Below are 23,695 nucleotides of genomic sequence, written 5' to 3'. Positions count from 1 at the left end.
ATGATAATATACATAGAAAATCCTAAAGATGCCACCAGAAAACTACTAAACTAAACAATGAATTTGGTAAGGTGGCAGGATACAAAATTAATGCACAGAAATCTCTGGCATTCCTATACACCAACAATGAAAAATCAGAAAGAGAAATTAAAGAAACAATCCAATTTACCATCTCAACAAAAAGAATAAAATACCTAGGAATAAACCCACCTAAGGAGTTGAAAGACTTGTACTCAGAAACTTACAAAACACTGATGAAAGAAATAAAAGATGACATAAACAGATGGAGAGATATACCATGTCCTTGGATTGGAAGAATTAATATTGTGAAAATGACTATACTACCCAAAGCAATCGACAGATTCAATGCAACACCTATCAAACTGCCAATGGCATTCTTCACAGAATTAAAACAAAAAATTTTACACTTTGTATGGAAACACAAAATACCCCAAATAGCCAAAGCAATCTTGAGAAAGAAAAACGGAGTTGGAGGAATCAGGCTCCCTGACTTCAAACTATACCACAAAGCTATGGTAATCAAGACAGTATGGTACTGGCACAAAAACAGAAAGATAGATCAATGGAACAGGATAGAAAGCCCAGAGATAAACCCACGCACATATGGTCACCTAATCTTTGACAAAGGAGGCAAGGACATACAATGGAGAAAAGACAGCCTCTTCAATTAGTGGTGCTGGGAAAACTGGACAGCTACATGTAAAAGAATGAAATTAGAACACTACCTAACATCATACACAAAAATAAACTCAAAATGGATTAAAGACCTAAATGTAAGACCATACACTAAAACTCCTAGAGGAAAACTTGGGAAAAACTCTCTTTGACATAAACCACAGCAAGATCTTTTTTGACCCACCTCCTAGAGTAATGGAAATGAAAACAAAAATAAACAAATGGGACTTAATTAAACCTAAAAGCTTTTGCACAGCAGAGGAAACCATGAACAAGACAAAAAGACAACCCTCAGAATGGGAGAAAATATTTGCAAATGAAACAACAGACAAAGGATTAATCTCCAAAATATATAAACAGCTCATGGAGCTCAGTATCAAAAAAACAAACATTCCAATTAAAAAATGGGCAGAAGACCTAAATAGACATTTCACCAAGGAAGACATACAGATGGCCAAGAGGCACATGAAAAGATGCTCAACATCACTAATTATTAGAGAAATGCTAATCAAAACTACAATGAGGTATCACCTCACCTGGTCAGAATGGCCATTATCAAAAAATCTACAAACAATAAATGCTGGAAAGGGTGTGGTAAAAATGGAGACCTCCTGCACTGTTGGTGGGAATTTAAATTGATACAACCACTATGGAGAACAGTATGGAGGTTCCTTATAAAACTAAAAATAGAACTACCATATGACCCAGCAATCCCACTACGGGGCATATCCCTTGAGAAAACCGTAATTCTAAAAGAGACATGTACCACAATGTTCATTGCAGCACTATTTACAATAGCCGGGACATGGAACCAACCTAGAAGTCCAACGAGAGATGAATGGATGAAGAAGATATGGCACATATATACAATGGAATATTGCTCAACCATAAGAAGAAACAAAAATGAGTTTTTTCTAGTGAGGTGGGTGGACCTAGAGTCTGTCATACAGAGTGAAGTAAGTCAGAAAGAGAAAAACAAATACTGTATGCTAACACATATACGGAATCTAAAAAAAAAAAAAAAAAAAAGGTACTGATGAACCTAGTTGCAGGGCAGGAATAAAGATGTAGACATAGAGAATGGACTTGAGGACATGGGGTTGGAGGGAGAAGTTGGAGCGAAGTGAGAGTATCATCGACATTATATACACTACTGAATGTAAGATAGTTAGCTAGTAAGAAGCAGCAGCATAGCACAGGGAAATCAACTCGGTGCTTTGTGATGACCTAGAGGGGTGGGATAGGGAGGGTGGGAGGGAGACGCAAGAGGGAGGGGATATGGGGATATATGTATATGTATAGCTGATTCACTTTGGTGTACAACAGAAACTAACACAGCATTGTGAAGCAATTATACTCCAATAAAGATCTATTAAAAAAAAAATCATTCCAGCGTTCCCCATGATCTTTCCTACTGAGTGACATTTCTCCCCAAGAGTCTATAATGGGATATTCCATGTTCATCCATTATTGCTCATTAAACTTAGATATTTATTATAGATATGTATGTACTTGTCTTACCATTACTATTATAAATGAGTACACTTTAATAAACCTTAGGGTCCCACGTGGCCCTGTCTTTGTATGGAGCCACATTCAAAAGAAGTCTTATCCAAAATCCAGAAATAATTGGAAAGTATTCCCAATATTTACATGTATCTCTTTGAGAATATTAAAGAATATCTAATTAACAACCTATAAAAATGCTCTTTTCTGTCCTTCTGTCCACACTACATTGATACAGTTCTCTGTTTCTTCACTGAAGCCTCTTACTTGTCAAACCCCAAAAACTTGCTTTTGGAAACTCAGTTTCATAGCTTTTTCTAATCCTCTTTCTAATTCTTAGCTCTTTATTATACAAATTGACTTAAAAATGCTAGCTTGATAATTTTTTTGTCTGCTTCAATCGTTAACTGTTTTACCCCTCAACAAAGAACAATTGTGGTCCTGTTTCTTCATGAAAAAATTCTCCTTTTTCCTCTTATCACTTTAACCGGTGTCTAGATCTATTCTCCCACTTTTGTGTTACAAAGGCCTAGGAGTCACCTGAGCAAAAAATAAATTCTCATTACACAGTGGAATAGAAGAAAAGTTCCTTATAACAAGGAATGGAGTGGTGATGAGGAAGGCTGGGAATACTGATAGAAAAACTATGGGCACCATCATATATTTCAGTTTCTATTGGTCAAAGATTTTGTGGTCTTTTTAAAAAATTTTACTCCTTACTGCACCTAACACAGAGACTTAAACTTACTAAAAGCTCATTAAATATTTCCTAAATAAATGTGATGACTTACCAAATTTTATTTAAGACCATCTGGGAAAGCAGGTTCTGTTTAAGTTGTCACTCCCTAGCTATAGCTATTTTTACATAACTTTTTGCTCTTAAAATTCACAGTTATGTATTGTTTTATGGATTTAAAAAAGCATGTGGGGTAAAAGAAAACTTAGAAATTTAACGGGACAGTCATAATAGTCACACCATCCTACTCAAGTGAAATGTGTAAAATGAATCACGGCAGCCAAAGTGCAAACATGTGTTCTGTTAAAAATTACCTACACCATTACCTTGGCCATTCTTATTTCTTGGTTTCAGAGTCAAAAAAGTACATAATACTTCTTTAGTCCTGTTAGGTTTCCAGTGTTAATTTGATTACTACTATTTTTCTGTTTGTTTCAATTGATACAATATTCAGGAAAAAGAATTTAAGGTCATATATATATATGTATATATATGTATATATATGTATATATATGTATATATGTGTATATATGTGTGTATATATATATATATATATCAGCAAGAAACATGTTTTTATATACTCAAAGAAAGCATATATCAATGTGCTTTCTTTGAGTATATAAAAGCATGTTTCTTTTATTATTTCCCCATTTTTTTCTATGAAGTCCTTCTGTTGAAGTTCATCATATTCTTATCAGAACTCCCATTTCTTTAGGCTATTACTGTATATTAGAGTTCATTTCTGTAAAGCATATTCTTAGAAACTCCAGTGTACCCTTGTTCAAGGCCCACAAACATCTCCCCAGAGATCTTCCTCTCTGGCTAATGTGTTACTTAGGCCAAGAGATTAGGATACAACCTCCTTTTTTGGCTAATAAAAATTCCAGCAAACTGAAGGGAATTCATACTACAGAATGCCAACAAATACCTTTACCAAGGTCACTTCTTAACTAAATGACATACTCTGACTTGCTCATTTATTTCTATATTGTACTATTAAACAGCTCATCTCCGTTAAGTCGTATCAAATCTTCATGTGTATGTGTGTAAATGTGCAGCGTAGAGTTTGAGAATCAAATTTAAAAATAGTTTATTGCACACACTAGGAAAAAAAGTGATAGAAATCAAGTGTTTATCTTCTGTAATGCAATATTATGTAGCTTTTACTATTTTCAAACATTAACTTTATCTTTGAATTGCATTTTCCCCTAATAGATCTGTGTGTAAACCTCTCAACTATATTGTGAGCTTCAGGGGGCAGACATTTATTTATTAATAGTTGTTGAGTATCTAATAGACAACAAGTTTACAAAGATAAATAAAGGAGGGCTGCTGCCCTCAAGGAACTCATATTCTAGTTGGAGAAATACACATGAAAACAAATTGCTATGGTCTAGTGAGATATGTTTGCAGACCAAGTGTTAGGGGAGCAAAGTACATAGAACAGTTAATTTCCTAGGATGGGGTTTGGGAATAGGGATGCAAGTCCAAAAGGCTGTATAAAAAAGGGTGAAGTGAGGCATAGGCTGAAAGGATCAATGAGAATTTGCCAACAAGCATGAGGAAGGACATCTTAGGAACAGGAAAACAGCTACACAGAGCAAGGAGTTATATAAAAATAAAATATGGCACTTATACCAAGAAGTGTTGTCTGGCTAAATTTAAGGATTTTTTAAATTAGAGGATTGAAGCCATCAGACTTATGTGTTAGAAAGATACTTCTGATTGCAAGATGGATAGAAAGGGTGTCAGACAAGGTAGGCCATTGCTCAGACATTATATTAGAGATAATTTTTTTTTTTTTTTTGCGGTACGCAGGCCTCTCACTGCTGTGGCCTCTCCCGTTACGGAGCACAGGCTCCGGATGGGCAAGCTCAGCGGCCATGGCTCACGGGCCCAGCCACTCTGCAGCATGTGGGGTCCTCCCGGACCGGGGCACGAACCCGTGTCCCCTACATCGTCAGGCGGACTCTCAACCAGTGTGCCACCAGGGAAGCCCCTATAAGAGATGATTTAAAGGGCTGAGTGTAGACAAAAAGAAATGGGAAGTTTCAAGAAGTAGTTAAAATTAGAATTGATGGAATTTAAAAAATTGGAGGAACAAGAGTTAAGAGAAATCTGAGAATTTTGATTTAAGGTTGCTGAGGAACCAGTACTACCATTATATGAGATCTGTAGCATATGAAGGAAAGCAGGTGTGGGAATGGTCTCATATACTGGATTTAGCATCTGAATGTTGAATTTTAAGATGCTTTTGGGAAATCAATGTTGAGCTATCCAATAGGTCAGGTGATTAGGAAAACCCCTCGGCCTACCGAGGCCCCTGATATGGGATTCATCATGGTAAATATGGTGATTGATGGTGCTGGAGTGGAAGAGTAGTGAAGAGTGGGATTGGAGAAGAGGAAAAAGGATGGAATTCCAGGGAGGTAGTGGGGACGTAGAGAAGGAAGAACTAGTCAAGCAGAGTGAGGAGTTGCCAGAGAGAAAAGGACAAAAGATAACTAACTAAATTTAAAACACCTGGGTAAAAACATGAAGGCAAACGAAACATCTCAAAAAAAAAAAAAAATCTACGGTAAGATTAAATGCCATACATAGGGTAGGCTAATAAAAGATATATAAACTATCCATTATATTTCATCACTTGGATCGATATATTTATCTAGGTCTAATTCAGAGAATTAGAGTGGGACTGGGTACAAAGGTGTTAAGTGTTTTTGCTTGTATGTGGCTGCTGTTTCGAGGAACTGGTAATATCACTGACAGTCATCCCAGGGTATAATGAAACAGAGAACTCTAAAACATCACAAGATAATCTTGCCCATCTCTGGATGTATGGGCCCTAGGTTAGTGCCTATACATGTAACCACCACTCCTATGAAGAAGTGAGCACTGTAGGATCTGGGAATGTAGCAAAGGAACATTATGGGGAGAATGTGGTCAGAGAGAAAGGACACATACATACGTAATGGAAGATTTGAACCTGGAGGAGAAAACAGTCTTTTTCTTGGGATATGTAGATTCCATCTTTAAGAAGGCTTTTATTATGCAACTATACTGTGCCACACTAATATCAATCAAAATTATAAAATCATTAACTTTGATTTTAGGTGAAGCTTGAGATCTCTGTAACATCATCACTTTTTAATTTCCACATTGGCCAGGGCTTCAGTGACAATTACTGAGAACCCAGGAGCTACTAAAGATGTCATTGGTAATGAAAAAAAATTAGCTGGAAGTCAAATTGCAAAAGGAGAAGAAATAAGGAGAAGCAGGGCTTCCCTGGTGGTGCAGTGGTGGAGAGTCCGCCTGCCAATGCAGGGGACACGGGTTCGTGCCCCGGTCCGGGAAGATCCCACATGCCGCGGAGCGGCTAGGCCCGTGAGCCATGGCCGCTGAGCCTGCGCGTCCGGAGCCTGTGCTCCGCAACAGGAGAGGCCACAAGAGTGAGAGGCCCGCGTACCACAAAAAAAAAAAAAAAAAAAGAAAAGAAAAGAAAAAAGAAAGAAGGAGAAGCATGAAAACAGGGAGCATAGATTGTTACCTTGGGAAACAAGTAGTGAAGGAAAGAGGGGAACTTGAGAACTTGAACACATTTGCGGAAAAGGGTAAAGTCAGTGAAAAGGAAAGGATAATTAACAGACCTCCTGTTAAGGTCAGAAAGAAAATGGTTTAAAAACCTCAGATGAAGGAATAATCTTAGACAGGAAGAGGAGAACTTCCTCTGTCCCCAGGGACATGAAAAAAGTAGCTGTGCAGCACTTATGTCTAAACTGAGGTTGTAAACAATGAATAAACATTGTTATACACTTTTTACAGTCATCCAGAGGACAAGCAAAGAGAGATGGTTTGGTTGATTTTGATCGGACAGGAGCGTGAGAAAGACAAGAAAGCAAGGAAATTGAAAGCACTGAAGAGAAGGATTAACAGGGATTCCAGACTGAGAAGAGAGCTGCTGAGAAAATAGCCATCTTGATATGGTCAGAAAGTAAATGTGGTGCAAATTAGAAAGATAATGGGTGATAGTCAGGTGGGTTTTTACTTTTGACTTTACAATGAGAGATGGCCGGGACCCCAAATCCCTATATCCTGGACTAGACACATGCAAAACATTTACAAGAAGAGACACGAGAGGCTAATGCAAACTGGTCGCACTGTTTGCTAGTATTTTGTCCCAAATCCCTATGTAGTGTTTTATCCTCATGACCTGAGTAAGAAGAACTTAAAGATCTACATCCTTTTTTGCCTCTTTGGCTTAAGTCCTTCCCTGGATCCAGGCTGAGTGCTATTTGATGCTTGTTTTCTCCTGAGCCCTGCCTTGGTCTCTGCTTGGTCTTTACTGCCTGTATGTGGTAACAGTAACATTTTGAAAAGAGAGCAACACACTAAGATAAAAAAAAGTTAAACTGTTTGCTCCTCTATTCTAAGATGTTATCCTTAATATAGTAAAACCCTGTGTGTCTGTGAGCACTCCTTTTTGTTGATTCATTTTAGTTTTTCAGTGAACAGGTTGGGTGCATCAGGAAGCCTTGTACTTCTTCTAGATAAGTGGTTCTCAAGTTGTGGAGGTGAGGGTAGGAGGAAAAAAAAAAAAAGATATGAAAGTATCCCAGGGAATGTTTCCAAGGGGAAGAGAGTGCTCATCTCTCTGTGTGTGCAGGGGGAGGAGGGAGCATTGTAAAAACTTTCAGGGGGTACTGATAAACACCTATCTTTCTTCTGACTGAAAATCACTGTCCTACAGGTGAGCAGGTAAGAAGACAGGAGTGATATTGGAGTTTAATATTTGAGAGGTGGGATGGCTCTAGTAGGTGATAAAGTCCAGGAAGTGGGCTACCAGGGTGGAACGGAGGTGAAAAGTTTTGGAGTAGAGGCCAGGAAAAATGAGGCTGGAATGCTGGGTATGTCCACCACAGGGTGGCTGAGCTTTGGCTTTCTCCTTTATTACCTGCAACACTTTCCCAAGCATCAAGTACATAGTGTATGTTCAATAAATACTCTTAATAGACTGTGTACATTTCAGAAAAATGTATTACTTTTAATATCAATTATGTGAGCATGCAACATTGCTAAATACAAAAGTCATACAAGCTCACAAATGACTTCAGAGACTGCCACTTGCAATTAAAGAACAATTTAGGCCCTATAAAGACATCATAAACATAGATCCGTTCCTGTTTTCACTTGATGACTATACATTTTCACCCTATTACTACTGGTTTCACTCAGAAACTCTATTGCCCACAGTTACATTTCTTTACCCCTTAATGCGTCTCTGAAGAGAAACAGACATTATCAGTCATCTTCTAAAATGGTGTATTTCCACTGTGCCTGAGTAAGACTCAAGTGTTGGGCATTTACAGTACACAGCTCTGGGGATATTGCCTAAAAATTGGAGGCTGCCTGTCTATTATCTGTTGGAAAAACATTTCTATGAATTTATGATATCAATATGTCAGCATAGGACACTTACAATTGATAAAAGGTAAATTTGAAAAGTTTACACTTGTTGCAAATAAGTTGAAAAACGGAAAATTTCAATTTCTAGTTAATTAAACAAAATGAGTAGCATGGAACATAAAAAGTCTGAACCATGCTAAGTTTACAGACTCCATGTCAGAAAAAAATGTCTTCTGGGAAGTATAACACGAAAAAATAAGTTGACATTAAATTTATTACTATTATTTTTTAGATAAAAGTGCTACTCACATATGTGTCATTGCTCATCTAGGTAACCTTGAGAAAAACAATTGCCCTTTCTGGGACTCAGTTTCCTCCTCTAAAATATGGAGGCTGATTCAGTCCATCTCTAAAAGTTCCCTTCCAGATAAACATGCTCTGTAACTGGCTTCAACTTTAGGGCGCGTGCAGTAGAAAGCTCCCTGGAGACAGATAAACAGTTTCAAATTTTATTCATCATTTATTAGCTTTTCAAGCTTGTAAAAGTTATACTTTATTGAGCCTTAATTGCCTTATTTATGAAATGGAATAACGCTACCTCTTTAATTGAATTGTTTGAGGATTAAATGGGATAATATGTGCTGTGAAGTGAATAGCATAAAGTCAGTTGGTTAACAGGAATTCAATGTGTATTATCAAATCAGTGTCTTAGTTTTCTACTCTTTCCTTCTCTCCTTAAAAATTCAATTCCTTGTATGTTACTGACTTGCAAGTAAAAGATATTATGATAAAATTTGGAAGATACTATGAACTTTTGCTGAGCAACATTTGTAGGATGTGAATGTTTTGGAAAGCTAATTTTTATTTTCTGGCTTGGGAAAACCTCTGGATTTGAATATAGCAGACAAAGTAGCAGTAAGAGGTCAAAAATAATTCAAAAGCTCCATATGACTTCACAATTTAGCAACTATTATATATTCAAAGACAGGCATGATACCACATGCATTAATAATAGTATATCACACAGGAATATAAATACTCCACATATACTCAGCACTAGTCCTAAACTTTACAAAATCACATGAAATCAGTTTGGAATTCCACAATTTTAAGGATGAAGAGAACTTTACCTAGAATCACAAGAAAGCTATGAGGATAATAAATAAGGATATTAAAAAGTGATTGTATGGGTTGGATGTGCTAAATAGACTAGCAGAAATTGTCTAACATAGCCCCAGGAACCTCTTTTCCCACTTGTGAGTCTATTAATAGGTGGATTTGTTTGAACGTTAACTGGACATTTTGGATCCTACTGGGTTAAGCAGAAGGAAGTGCTCTAAAATTTAATCTTTCCTATTGTCTCAATGACTCACACTGTTAACATTTTTTCTAGTAATATGTGATTGAGGACCATGTGATACCCATGCCCTTATTCCACTCATTCAAAAAGTACTGTAAAGGGAGATGAGGGCAGACTTACCTTTCATCCTTTATGTAACTACAAAGGAGGGCTGAGTTCCTGGTATGTCCATATAGATTATCTGTTGAAATGCTGCTTAACCTACTTCACATGGGATTGTATCTAAGACCTCAAGGACCGTTAAGTGGGGTCTTTATTGCAAAGGGTCTTCCTGTTGCCTGCCATTTGTCCAGTAATTCATGAGCCATTGGCATATTACTGGTGCCTTATATATTACCACTGAGAAATGATTTCATAATACTGACCAGTGAGATTACACAGCTCATAGAAACTTTCCATATAAGAACCACGATGTCAAAACACAGCAGAGGTCACTAACAGTATTAATGAGGATTTTGTCAGCTTCTAATGATGATTATTATTGTATCAGAATGGAATTCACACTAATTATTAGTAAAAGTTTACAAACATTAGAAAGTGCATAATAACATTTGGATCTGATAGGGCTGAAAAAAGACATGAAAAACACAACACAAGGGCTTTACTTTTGTGATTGGTGTCCACATGATTGCAAGATCATTTTCTACATCTTTTGCTGCTCCGTGGAGATAAGCTGTCCTCCAAATTTTAATAGTATCATACAGCACTGTGATAAATTTGATTCCATAGAAGAAAATATTTCCCATGCTTAGTATTATCTTGTATTCTCTTTCCCACCTCCCCAATTCTCAGAAATCCTCATAATTGGAAATAAAAATATACGTTGGAAAAAGTTCTCCACTTGGGAATAAGACAAAATTTGCAGTTTGAATTCTGGTCTGTGTAGACACCAAACAGACTGAATTCAGGTAATATTCACATTAACGGATATTTTCAAATGCCTGTATAATAAGCAAAGGAGTGTTGATGAATCTGTTAGACTTAATTCATCAGCTGTGCATTAAGGGGAAAGATTAGGTTTTAAAAAACGTGTGCTCTCAGGGCTTCCCTGGTGGCGCAGTGGTTGGGAGTTGGCCTGCGGGTGCAGGGGACACGGGTTCGTGCCCTGGTACTCCGCGAAGATCCCACATGCCGCGGAGCGGCTGGGCCCGTGAGCCATGGCCGCTGAGCCTGCGCGTCCAGAGCCTGTGCTCCGCAACGGGAGAGGCCACAGCGGTGGGAGGCCCGCGTACCGCAAAAGAAAAAAAAAAAAAAAAAATGTGGGTTCTATCCTGTGCACACCACCACACGATGGAGCAGAATTTTTAGGCAGCCCTTTTAAAAATGATTAGTATAAAAATTCACAGTAACGTACATCATTTTTGTTTTTCATAAGCAATCAAAGAAGGGGGCAGTGCTGAGCATCTATATTGTATAATACAAAACAGTGCAAATAACACAGCAGGAACACACAGATACATAATGCTAAAAACAGTGCTTTCTGGATGGTTCTTTTACTGGGTGAATACTTGGGCCAGAGATATTTAAACTCTGGGGTTCAACCAACCCTTTGCGATTAGACACAATTAAATCCTCTGACATTGTGAGGGGCCAGATGCTACAGGAAGAATCATCACCTAGGTCGGTGCTACTCTCTACAAGCATTTAATCATATGGTCAAGTGAAAGGATCCGTACAAAAATGACATCCAAACACAAGCCACATGATTTCAACCATTGCTGATGCCAGAGGTAGAGAAAAGTCTGTCTGCAGCCACAGCCTCTGCCCCCATTTTTAACATAACAAGCAGGTTCCTGCAATGCAGCACAGCCATTTTCTTTTTCCCCTTTTCACTCTTGGAAATAAATGCATTCCAGCCAGGCCTGGAGATTTGAGACATTGTCAGGTGTTGATGAAGATCAAAGTGGGGTGTTAACTTTCAGATTTTGCTGCTTCTCCCTGGGCTTCCCCACTTTGTTCTGTTGAATTTCGCTGTGCATCTTCTTCACCTTCTGTTAGAGACATAAAAAAGGATAAAGGCAAAATAAAAATGATTGCTTATATTTACTGACTCTCAGTATATCATATTGGAAATTTCAGAAATACTCAAGTCTGAAATTCTCATAGAGACAAGTATATTTTCTTGGTAATCAATTCCCCATCAAGAAAACAGCTTAAGTGTTTCAAGGGCTAATTCTGGTTCTGGAAGAGCATGGCTCAAAAACAAAATAATAACTGCATTTTTAGAATGGTTAGTGATGCTCTATGCTTCTGATAAATAGCTGGGAAATCTCATGGCCAGGTCATGGCATGGCACTTGTAGTTTCATAGGTTGCAGAAATCAGACGTAGGGAACAAGTTTACCTTTTGATGCCTGACTATCTTATATTAAGAAATATTTTAAAATTACATTTTACGTTATTCTGAACACTTGATGATAACCTAGCTGACTTCTCATAGGTTTAATTAATTTAAATTAAAAGCAACAGTGGAAGGACATTATGTCAGCTGGTTAGTCCCTTGTCAAATAGTTATGATGGCCTCTGGCCTGCCCTTACAGAACATATGTACAAATCCAATAAAACCATTTTCATAACTGTACCCTTAGCAACAATCTCAGCCATAGCAACACTAAAATTAAACAATGCTTTCTCTCCATATTAGGTCACTTTACCTGGGTGCAAGCTGCAGGCAATTCTTGATTCAAAGATTCAAATATTTGCCTGTGTTAGCTTGTTACTAAGCGACCAATATGGCTTAGTGGACAAAATATTTGGGTGTGCAATAATGCGTATTATATTAATTTTTGCTAAGAGTTTATTACCATAATTCAAATTAATTGAAGTAAGTAGACTGTCCGTTATTTAGATGGAAATTTTGAAGGTAATTACTCCTTTACGCTTAACAAGTACACACAAGACACCTCACCATGAACCATACTTTAGGGAAATTAAAAGCAGTTTTTCCACATAAAAATCATATTCTGTTCTAAAGGTGTTCCAAGAATATCATGATGCATTATATAGAATTTTCATGTACTATCTTCACTATTAGAGAAATGAACAAGCCCCCAAGTTATGCAGATGGCCTGAATCTGAGATGTGTAGATTAGCATGAAATGAGAACTCGATAAATAGGAGAAGCTCTGTCAACCAAAGGAATGAAGTCATATTAGGGCAGATGCAAGACAGTAGAATATTAAGGATGAAAGTGACTGCATAAATACAAGATGAGGATCTTAACTCCCATGGGGCTTGGGACTTTCTAGGTATCCAGGGATACTCCTCAGGGCTCAGAATAATGCTGCAAACACAGAGCTGTGGCTAAATAGATGCTTGTTAACAAGTCAAGATAAACATAGGACAACAATATTGTTGAGCATAAACTTAAATAGAAGCTGAAATACTCAGGAATTACAAAGGAAGTCCCGTGCTATTCTCAGCTAGTGATATTTAATTTGCCATTGTACAGTTGTCTTTATTTTTTATGTTTTGGACTTTTGATTGTACAGTTATTACTTTTAGTTCTTGGTACTTAGAATAATAAATAAAGTCAGTGCTGTTTATACTTTGCCTTATTCTGGGTTTTGTGATTTGAAGAGAAACAGAAAATTCTTTCAGGGTCTACAGAATTGCAATTAACATGTAGAAATATTTGAAAAAGAATATATCTGGAAGCATAAAGATATTTGAATTATTTTAAATTATTTAATTATAACATATTAATATCAAATATAAAATTATTAATATAAAATGTCAACCTATTTAAATTTTAACATAGTCTAATAGACTATGTTAAGAGACTATAGTCTCTTGTATAAGAAAGGTCTTGAGGTTAATGGGTCTTAATTTCAGTGAAAACAAAAAAAGAAGAAATTAAACTACACTATGAATAAAAATGTCCTCATAGTAAGAGTGGCTAAAATTAATGCAGATTATTTAAAATAGAGTATTCATATAAAACACAAATTTTATGAAAAAGATTAGTAAATTCTCAAATATTGCAGAAAAATTATATTTACTTACTTCATGCCACCAAATTGGAATAATTCCCTATAGCCTTTCTCAGAGCTATTTTGAAAATTAACTCCTGGTAGTAACAGAGAAACAACAAAATCTAAAATATACATCAGTCTATATACTCCATGGAAGTGATTATTAAAGTTTTATTTTCAACCTGAGTTTTAAAAGACCAATCTATGACCTGCTGACCTGTAGTCATTGAATAAAGTTCTGTCAGTAGGTATTTTAAGGTAATGTTGCTGAGCTATTTCATTTATATATATATATATATATATATATATATATATATATGTACTCTGACTCAGTTTTCCAATAACTGGAAGGCTTTGCCATGAAAATTCTAATAGCAAAGAATTATCAAGCTGTTACCAAGAGTCAGAAACTGACCAGTGTTTTTCACATATATAACACTGTGTTTCCTTAATTGTGAACTCCTTTTTACTTTTAAAGATTATTTTTTGCACAAGTGTTTTTCAGGGAAATACATTCAGCTTTGATATTTGCAAAAGCTATGGATGGAAGAGCCATCAGGGGTTTCAGCACTTTGTACTTTGACATGTCAAACTTATTTTACTTTTTCATTGGTAAAGATAGATTTGGTGGGTAGGAGTTCGAGGCTCAATAGTAAGACAAATTTTTCAAACTCAGTCTATCATGAAAGGAAAACTTCTTACCTAAGACTTATTTATGTAATAGACTATTTTACTTCCATTCTCAAGAAAAATGGTCCTGGAGACCCTTTTATTTTGAAATGGTTCTTGGAATCGAGATCTGTCAGACTTATCTGTGAATCTTGTTAAATATCTAATGCTATTAAGTGTTACAGGTGGCCAAACTGTCAAAGGTAGGAGCTCCAACTTTGTTAAATGTTCTACATAAGATATTTCAGAGCTTTTATAGAGATTAGGATTAAATAAAAAAAAAAAAAACTCATGTGTTTTATTGATTGCATTAGTAAAATCAGATTAAGGATTCTGCATTTGAGTGGGAAACCCTGTAAGGTGCAGTCATTGAAAACAGAGTGGGAGTGATTAAGAGATTAGTACCTGCCTTTTATCTTGCCTTAGACTGTTTATAACTTTCTATTACGTTACTTTCAAAGGTGTTTTTTCATGACTTAATCCTACTTAGCGAAGTGCTGCAAATCATTCCATGTTCATAGAGATGGATGTCAAATGACTCACCTGTCTTGTTGATATCAAGACCTGCTAATTTCAAGGCTAATTCATTGCTGTTACCACTTGCAGAGGAAACCAGGATATCATGTATTGCATTTCTTCTACCCGTTCTTCCTGAAGCAATAAAATCTGCATATGTAGTTTCCACATCAGTCATTGCTAACAAATATCCACATAGCAGGAGCTACAAAACAGATAAAAATTAAAAGGTAAATATAATGTTGGTCAATGGTAAACATTTAACAAAGACACTTGTTAAATTACTGGCCTATAATATGGATGTGAAATAACTGTCTTGCTTACATGTCCACAAAGCAAGTAATGCTTTGATTCTTGATCAAGGGTCAGGGAACATTTTTTGTAAAGGGCCTGATAGTAAATATTTTAGGCTTTGAGGGTATATAGTCTTTATCCAACTACTCAACCCTATGGTTGTAGGACAAAAGTACTCAAAGAGAATACATTAAATAAAAGTAATAAACTAAACTTATAAAAATAGGCATAAGGTCAGATTTGGCCTGCATGCCGTAGTTTGTGGCCACCCAGTTTAGATCATAAAATTCTCCTTCGCTAATACCATTTTAGTCAGTCTTCAACTCCAGAAAGAAGAACTTGAGCTCAGTAGCATACCAAAGTGGTGGGAGGTGGAGTGGAAGTTTTCCACCCTAGATATGAGCAGTAAGCAAGGGCATTGTTTGCAGAGAACCTAAGAACAATAATGAAATTGACCAAAATCCAGTTTGTTTTTTATTATCATCATGCACCAGCAATTCTAAACAATGCCAGTGACCAAATACCGCTCCCAGTCCAGGAGCACAGCTTCCTTGTTGCTTACTTGGTAAGTCATTCCTTGGGAGGAATAATAATCTTTCTTGACTGAAACTTTGAAATAAAATCTTCAAAATTACAAAGGACTCAATGAAAGTGAGTTTCCCCAAACAGACCTGGTAACACACATACTTAATTAAAGACTTAATGAAGAAAATATTTTCAAGGTAGAATATGAGATACATGTAATAACAAAAGATCATCAAATGTAAATCTTTCATTTTTTTTTACATCTTTATTGGAATATAATTGCTTTACAATGATGCGTTAGTTTCTGCTTTATAACAAAGTGAATCAGTTATACATATACATATGTTCCCATATCTCTTCCCTCTTGCGACTCCCTCCCTCCCACCCTCCCTATCCCACCCCTCTAGGTGGTCACAAAGCACCGAGCTGATCTCCCTGTGCTATGCGTCTGCTTCCCACTAGCTATCTACCTTACGTTTGTTAGTGTATATATGTCCATGCCTCTCTCTCGCTTTGTCACAGCTCACCCTTCCCCCTCCCCATATCCTCAAGTCCATTCTCCAGTAGGTCTGTGTCTTTATTCCTGTCTTATCCATTCCAATTACATTTTACTATAGTTTAAGATTAAAAACTCATGCCAATAATCAACAGAAAGGAGTCTTTTCAAAATATACGAAATGTGGAAGAAGCAAAAATGGTAGAACCCATACACTATCATGGACATGCACACTGTCACTCTGAAATAAATTGATGCCATTTACAGTGAAATCCAGGATGGCAGTCAGTAGCACTTTCCTTAAAGCTTAGTTCTTCTCCCAGTGCATAATGAGGGAGCTATTAATTTAATCTGGGGAAAACTTTTATACTCTCTCTTCTGTAAGAGGAAGCTAAAAGAGGAAACAGGGAGGAATAGCATAATACAAGTTTTGAAATAGGAAATATATGAATACTGCATGCTTTACTGTGACTATATTATGGTTCCAATCACTTGACTATATGCATCATTCTTTTTCATGGGAATATGATTTAATGGTTGTTACCATGTTACTTAAAATTTCCAAATGCTCCTCAGAAGATCCTGGATTTAGTCCTGCCCCTGACATTGGGTCATGGAGTGACAGAAAATCACTTGACCTCCTGGCCTTCCATTTTCTAATAAGTAAAGCAGGACAGCTGGATGACATAATCATTAATGGCACTTTAAGTGAAAGTGTAAAAACAATGATCACTCAAAACTATATCATTTCTAGAATCTTGAATTTGGAAATTCCCTTCTGTGACCATAACCACCAATTTTTTTCTTTTCCTCTTACTCATAATGAATCTATTCTTCACACTGGTCATATCTTTATTTCCTTTAACCCTTTTTGTTTTAGTTTCCTCTAGGCCCAGTCTGGATCAATTGCCCACTGTTTCGTGTAGCTTCTCATTAGCATCAAGAAGTCCCTTTGGTCTACCGTCACCTTGGCTTTCCTAAGCCTCACCTGGAAAACAGCACAGTACACTTTCTCTGATCTCATTACTGGGTGGATAAGTGTTACCAAAAAAGTCATAAAATTGTGCCAATTGGCTCAACTAAACATTTTTACTCTATTATTAGTATACACTCTGAGTTGAACGGAAATTCTTTTGTTCACCTCTATTTGACTCTTCTGTATGGCTTCTCTCTGTGGGAAGGATTCCAAACCCTTTGTAGTCCACACAACCAGACACTACCTGCCTTAAGAGGTGACTTTGCATCTTCCTTCTTGGGGAAGATATAGGACATCTGCTGCAAGTTCTCTTACATTTCTTCCTTTCTCAAATACATTTCTCTGTAAATCACTATTGTTTCTTTTCTAGATAAACTAGCTGCTTTTTTTTTAAGGCATGCTATTGATTCTATTTCCTATTACCTCCTGTAGGACCTTTCTCCATCCATTTTTTTTCTCAATAATTTGAGTCTTCTTTCTCCTCTGGATTTCTCTGTCAAGTTTATAAGCATGTTCAAGTCTTTCCTTACTAAAAAAAAAAATGAACCAACCATTCAACCAAATACCCATTCCTCGACCTTCATAAATCTTTGCGCTACCTTCTCTTTCCTTCATTAAACTTCTCAGTAGGGTTCAACTACTTTTATTTTCTCACTTTCCTTGAACCAACCTTTAGAATTTTTCTATTCCATTGGCCTTTATATAGTATGTTTTACAGAGACTACTTTCATATAGATCACCGAAATGATCTGTATTAACATTAAGTAACCGCTTAGTGTTAAATGTTCATGTGAGTGTCTATCCTGTTTGAGCTCACATGACACTGCCAGTTACTTTCTCCTTGAAACTCTCCCCTAGCATATATTAAAAGTTATAGAGGCAAAATAATTATAAGAATCAGACTTATCTGTATTTGAATCTAGACTTTCCATTTACTTGTTATGCTATGTCTAATCCCTCTGTACTCAGTTCTTTATCTATAAATTGTGCTAAATATACTTAGTTCTCAAGATTATGAGAATTTACTTGGATTATGTATCTCAAGAGATTAACACAGTGTTTGGCACATGGTGGGTAAGTACTGATTTAAAAAAAAAACAACTGTCACTTCCTTAGCTTTCATGATCCCTTACTATCCTGGTTCCATCCCATTTGACCTTTGTATTATTTACAGACTTCCCTTTCTAGGGTCACCTTTAGAAATCAGAGCACATTTTGTAGGAATTTAGAATCAGTCATTGACCTTCTTTACTTTCTTACTTGAATAACTCATCTAACCCCAATGCTTCTAATTCCTCACTATGGATAATACAAACGTCTGCACCTGCTATTTAGAATGTTCTCCCAAGGTCCTCACACACAAGAGCAACTGCCTGCTGAATAGGGACTTCCACTTGGTTTTGCACAAACATTTCAAATTCAATAAAACAAAGTAAGACAACAACAAAACACATAAATAGAGAAAACTGGCTTCATTAATACGCCGTGTTGGGGCATATTTTGACTTATTTCTCTCACTTGATATCCATATCTAATCATCTGCCAGGTCATGTTGGTTTCTATTTGATGTCACTCATATTTATTCTCTGTAAAACACAGAAAAAGCTCTTACCAGGATTATTGCTGAGTTTTCCCACAATCTAAAAAGAACGCACTTTTGCTGCTTTAACTTTAACCACTCACTCTCATACTTGGTATGCTACAGAAAAATGCAGTGTTTTCCCAGAGCTTCTCTGATGGTCATTTGCTCAAGTCTGTTACTCAACCTGGAATGCCTTCTCCTGACAAACTTGCTTGTTGAAATGGATTTAGCCCTCAAAATTCAGCCAATGCCATCTTCTCTTTGTCTTCTTTCCCCATCTCTTCACCTAGCACTCCCACAGGCCTTGATTTGTGCCCGTACAGGGCGTTAAAATTCTAACTGGCATCATGGTTGCCTCTCCTTCTAGACAGATCACAAGTTCTGACAAGACAGGAAATGCATTTTGTTAATATTTTAACTACATAGAATTCCTAGTAGAGCCTTTTGCACATAATCAGTGCTGAATAGAAGTATGTTGAATAGAACTGAACAATGAGGAAGAAATACATTAATCACCTTTCATCAGTAGCCACAGAGAATTTCCCTATCCGTGGGTTATACTAAATCACCAAATCCTAAAACTCTGGAAGGTTTTATAGTTGAAAAATCTGAGGACCAGATAGTTCAAGTGATCTGCCCATCTTCACATAGTTAATTAATTAAGTGGTTGGAATGAAGGTCTTCAAATCCCAGTCCACTCTTTCTGTTTTACCAGGTTGCCTGTCTGTGAGTAAGCTACACATCTGCATAAAGTTTTTGACCTTGAGTAATTCGGTGCTATTATAATGATATTTTCATTACCTACTCCACTATCATTAACCAATGCAGTACTTAGTTTCTATGTTACTTTAAAGATTTAGAATTGGATATCTTTACCGATTTCTTTCTATGGTCACATTTTGAAATAAGGGCACATTTTGTGGAAATTTAGAATCAGTCATTGACCTTCTTATATCTATCAAATATATCTGATAAAAAGGCGAAGTAGGTTACAGGAATAAGCTCATCTCAAAGTCATTGTTATTGTCTCTCATTCTTAGTCTCTTTATGGCTTTTTAAAACATAGGCTTTAAAAATAGCACAACTTCTATTATTTCTCATCTGATAACAATGTTATGAAGTAGGCAAAAATATCCTCATTTTCATTTGAAGAAAATAAGTCAGAGAGTTAAGGGACTGCTAAATAACACACGGAACTATGACTTGAACCCAGGTCTGTGGGCTTTGCATAAAGAACACTGTATTTTGCAATAAAGTTCCTTGTTTTTTGCCATTATCATTTTTTAAAATGTAGACTGTCATAATAATACTCGTGTATGTGGGAGTTTACATCTAATTCACTTTGCTGATAATAGTTTTAAGAAGATTTGAAAAATCAGAGTGAGACAGAAAAAAGTGGTGACATTTTCCATGAGAAGATATGAATTAAAAGGAGCACTGCATTATGATTTGTATATCTGCAAATGTTAATTTCTGTGACGGTGCTAATTCTATTTATAAGAGGGGAGCCAAAAACTTAATTTGAATTTTCATTTAGGGTACTCCTAAGTAATGAGCACATGGAAGAAGAAACAGGGTTATGAGAGATGTATGTGTATACTGTGTTCATCTTTGAAGTGTGTGTATCTAGATTTCAATTGGATTTAGTGAAAGACAATAATGAGAATTGTGAGAATAGATTATTCTGTAAACTCCTTTTCTTCTTAAGCATTTATGAAATATACTTGCTAGATTGATGTGCATCTTATTGTAAACCTCTAAAGTAACATAGAAAGTACTGGGCATTCAATTATGGTAGCCATTATAATTATTATTATAATAGTTATTATTATAAAGTAGTATTTCACTTTTATTAGATTTGTTTTCTCCAGACAATAAACTTACTTTTCAGTAAAAAGAACGATAGCTGACAAATAGCGCATATTTAAATACATGATTACATTTTGAAACAAAACATATACATGTTATAAACTCTGTATCTTTTTCTCTCTCTCCATGATTATACTTCCTTAATGAACTCCCATTAGGTGCTCAAAAACAGTAATTTTTACATGCATGGCATGTAAAATGGCATGGCATGTAAACATGGCAGCTATGTTTTTTTCCTTTGAGCTAAACATCTTGACACAGCTTTTCAATTTATTGATATGACTACCAGAGATTGGAAATAACTTTTACACCAATATAATCACTGCATAATGACTTGTAGTTGGCTTAGAAATTCTGGGGAAACTGTTGCCAAATGACTATGGCTGACAGATATTCACCCAAAAATGACAAAAGTCAAAAAAAAAGTCTAAAAAGTGTCAGCAGCTGGTAGAGATTTAATAGAGTAGCACTTAGCACACATTCTGGCCTTATGCAAAATAAACTAATCAGAATAAAACTTGGAAAAATTTACCAAAAGTGGGCTTTGACTCTTCACTAAAGCTTCCTATTTATGTTGCTATAATTAGAATTTTCTAGACATGACAAAAAGGTAGTATTGGATATAACCAAGATAATATGGTGCTATTTTTTGTATCTAGTTATATACAAGAGCTAATTATACTAATATTCAAAGTCGGATTAGAGGGAGGAAAAGACATTTTATTATTTAAGTACTGTACTATTTAAAATTAGATTAAATTTTAAAGCATAAATTTCTAAATATTGATATCTAAAAATCCAATCAAAATTCATGACTAAGAAATAACCTTGCTTTCTTTTCTCCCTTCTTAAAAAAGTCTCACTTTCTCCCTCTTTAACAAAGGAAACAGTATATTGGTATTCTAAAATTGTTTTGTTTGTATAATGGATTTCTAAACTGAGATTCATAATTTGTGTTGGTCTTTCCCTTATTTATGCCCTTTATCTTTTTAAATATCATTTACACAAATTGAGAGGATAAACCAGATTTCACCCTAGCATAATTTATAGATTTAGATAGACTGCAAGAGGCTAGAAAAAGTATGTACTTACGTCTCCTGTATTAAACAAATTGAAGTGTCCGCATAGATGTATTCTAAAAGAAGTTGGGTCTATGAAGCTGCTTAAATGATTTTTATAGTGACATTGAGTCATGAGCCAAATGGTGACTGGATAACATGCTAATTTTACTCCTGTAAATGGGGACACATGAAAATGAGACTCACAGACTTGGAAGAAAGAATGGAGAGAATGTCATCAGCAGGCACTGAAGTCTTCTCTCTAATATAAATGGTATGATTTTTTTTAAAAGAGAAGGAAAATTCTTCCTCTACCATTATTACAAATGCAGTTACATGACTTCTCCATTGTTACTTTATGAAATCATGTGAAGTTTGATAGAAGTCATTGAGTAGTTTCCTATGTGCTTAAGACTTGGTCTACATTAGTGTTTCTGAAACGTTTTGGCCTCAGATATCCATTACATTATCAAAAATTACTGAGAACCCGAATGAGATTTTGTTTATATAGTTATATCTGCCAATATTTACCATATGTGAAATTAAGACTGTAAATTTTAAATATTTATTAATTCACTTAAAATATAAATAAAAAGCCCATTACGTTTCAGTAAATAGTATATTTTTAGTGAAATGAAATATATATTCCAAAGCCAAAATAAAATAGTGACAAGAATGGCATTGTTTTACATTTTGAAATTTTCTGGCTTAGTTTTGCAAATGTCTGGCTTAATAAAAGATACCTGGTTTCTCATATCTGCTTCTGCGTTCAATGTCTCAATATGTTGTTTCAGTTGAAGTATATGAAGAAAATCTGGCCTCACACAGATTTCTTTGTTGGGAAAGTGAGGAGAATTTTAATAGCTTTTTCAGATAATTATGGATTTTTAAATTTTGCAATGTGGAATCTAAAACCATATCAATATGCTTCCCTTACTGTTTTATTAAAATCTATTGTCTACTTTGCAACTTAAATGGATCTTTTGCCCATGTGTATTTTTAAAATATCAGGTATTGGTCATTTGGAAAAATATTGGTTCACTAGGTTATGTAAAATTTCCAAATAGTAGCTTATTTCATTATATAATATCACATTTGTTAGTAATGCCACCTATCTCAACAGAAAATTCTTTAAGAATTGAGAAACTGAAAAGTTCACAGGGGCCAATAATAAGTTTTCCAAAATTGTAATTTTTATTTGAAAGCTCAGATTTTATCATTGGCAACAGATACAGTTGGATTTTGCTTCTCTTGAAGTGACAAGCTCACTTTGTTCATTTTCAAGAAAATCTCTGCCAAATATCCAAGTTTGAAAAAACCACAGTTTGCTTGTCAGTTGTTCTTTCAAGTAAAAATGGTGATTCATGAGAAAAGTGGCTAATTTAGCTCTCAACCCAAGCAGTCACACAAGTACTTACTTGAGACAACCATGCAGTTTGGTACATCTTCACTGACTTACCATTTCATCACACAGAATATTAAAAAGACCTCTACTCAAGGGTCAAGATTTGACAAAATTAGTATATTTTTACTCCTTAATCAAGTACATTCTTAGGTACATCTTGCATTTTAAAAATATTAACTCTGAGTGTGTGGCAGTGAAGAATACCAGGCTTACTAGTAGTTTGCTGCTACTGACTTGATTCATGCTAAGGTGTCAGCAGTTTTCCCCACCATACTTTTGCACCATTAGTGCAAATGGCAGCCAAGTGAAAAAGGTAAATAGCATCAGTATTATTATGAAAATTATTTTAAACTTGTGAATCCACTGAAAGTATCTCAGGGAATGATTGAAAGGGTCACTGGGGACATGCAGGAGTTGGGGGACCAAATTTTGAGAACTGTTGATCTACACAGTAACAGGAAGCTATCCGACAAACACTACGGATTAGAGAAGGGAACCCTTTTGTAAAGAACTTAACTAAGCAAGTTTTTGATTCCTAAAATATTCTGGAAATAATCAGCTATTTCCATGCTAAGTACAATACTATCTATCTTTTTCTCTTTTCTTTTCCTGCATAAGAATATTACTTATT

The 23,695-nt window shown here is 35.7% G+C and overlaps 1 protein-coding gene across 2 annotated transcripts in view; it reads right to left on the bottom strand.

The window, feature by feature from the left end:
* Positions 1-7,838: 7,838 nt before the first annotated feature.
* The window catches only part of PKIA (cAMP-dependent protein kinase inhibitor alpha), a 96,023-nt gene continuing 80,166 nt past the window's right edge, over positions 7,839-23,695 (bottom strand). The window contains exons 1-3 of one of the 2 annotated variants that reach the window (XM_073794536.1): positions 18,763-18,983; positions 14,887-15,064; positions 7,839-11,692 (exon numbers count right to left, since the gene is read on the bottom strand). In XM_073794536.1, coding sequence (XP_073650637.1) covers positions 11,613-11,692; positions 14,887-15,037 — 231 coding nt within the window. In that variant the 5' untranslated portion in view covers positions 15,038-15,064; positions 18,763-18,983 and the 3' untranslated portion in view covers positions 7,839-11,612. Of the gene's footprint in view, positions 11,693-14,886; positions 15,065-18,762; positions 18,984-23,695 lie in introns of those variants that run through there. The other variant, XM_033842958.2, reaches the window with a different exon arrangement.

The sequence above is a fragment of the Tursiops truncatus genome, chromosome 17, assembly GCF_011762595.2.
Source record: "Tursiops truncatus isolate mTurTru1 chromosome 17, mTurTru1.mat.Y, whole genome shotgun sequence".
Classification (NCBI taxonomy): domain Eukaryota; kingdom Metazoa; phylum Chordata; class Mammalia; order Artiodactyla; family Delphinidae; genus Tursiops; species Tursiops truncatus.
This window is presented reverse-complemented; position numbering and strand designations above follow the sequence as displayed.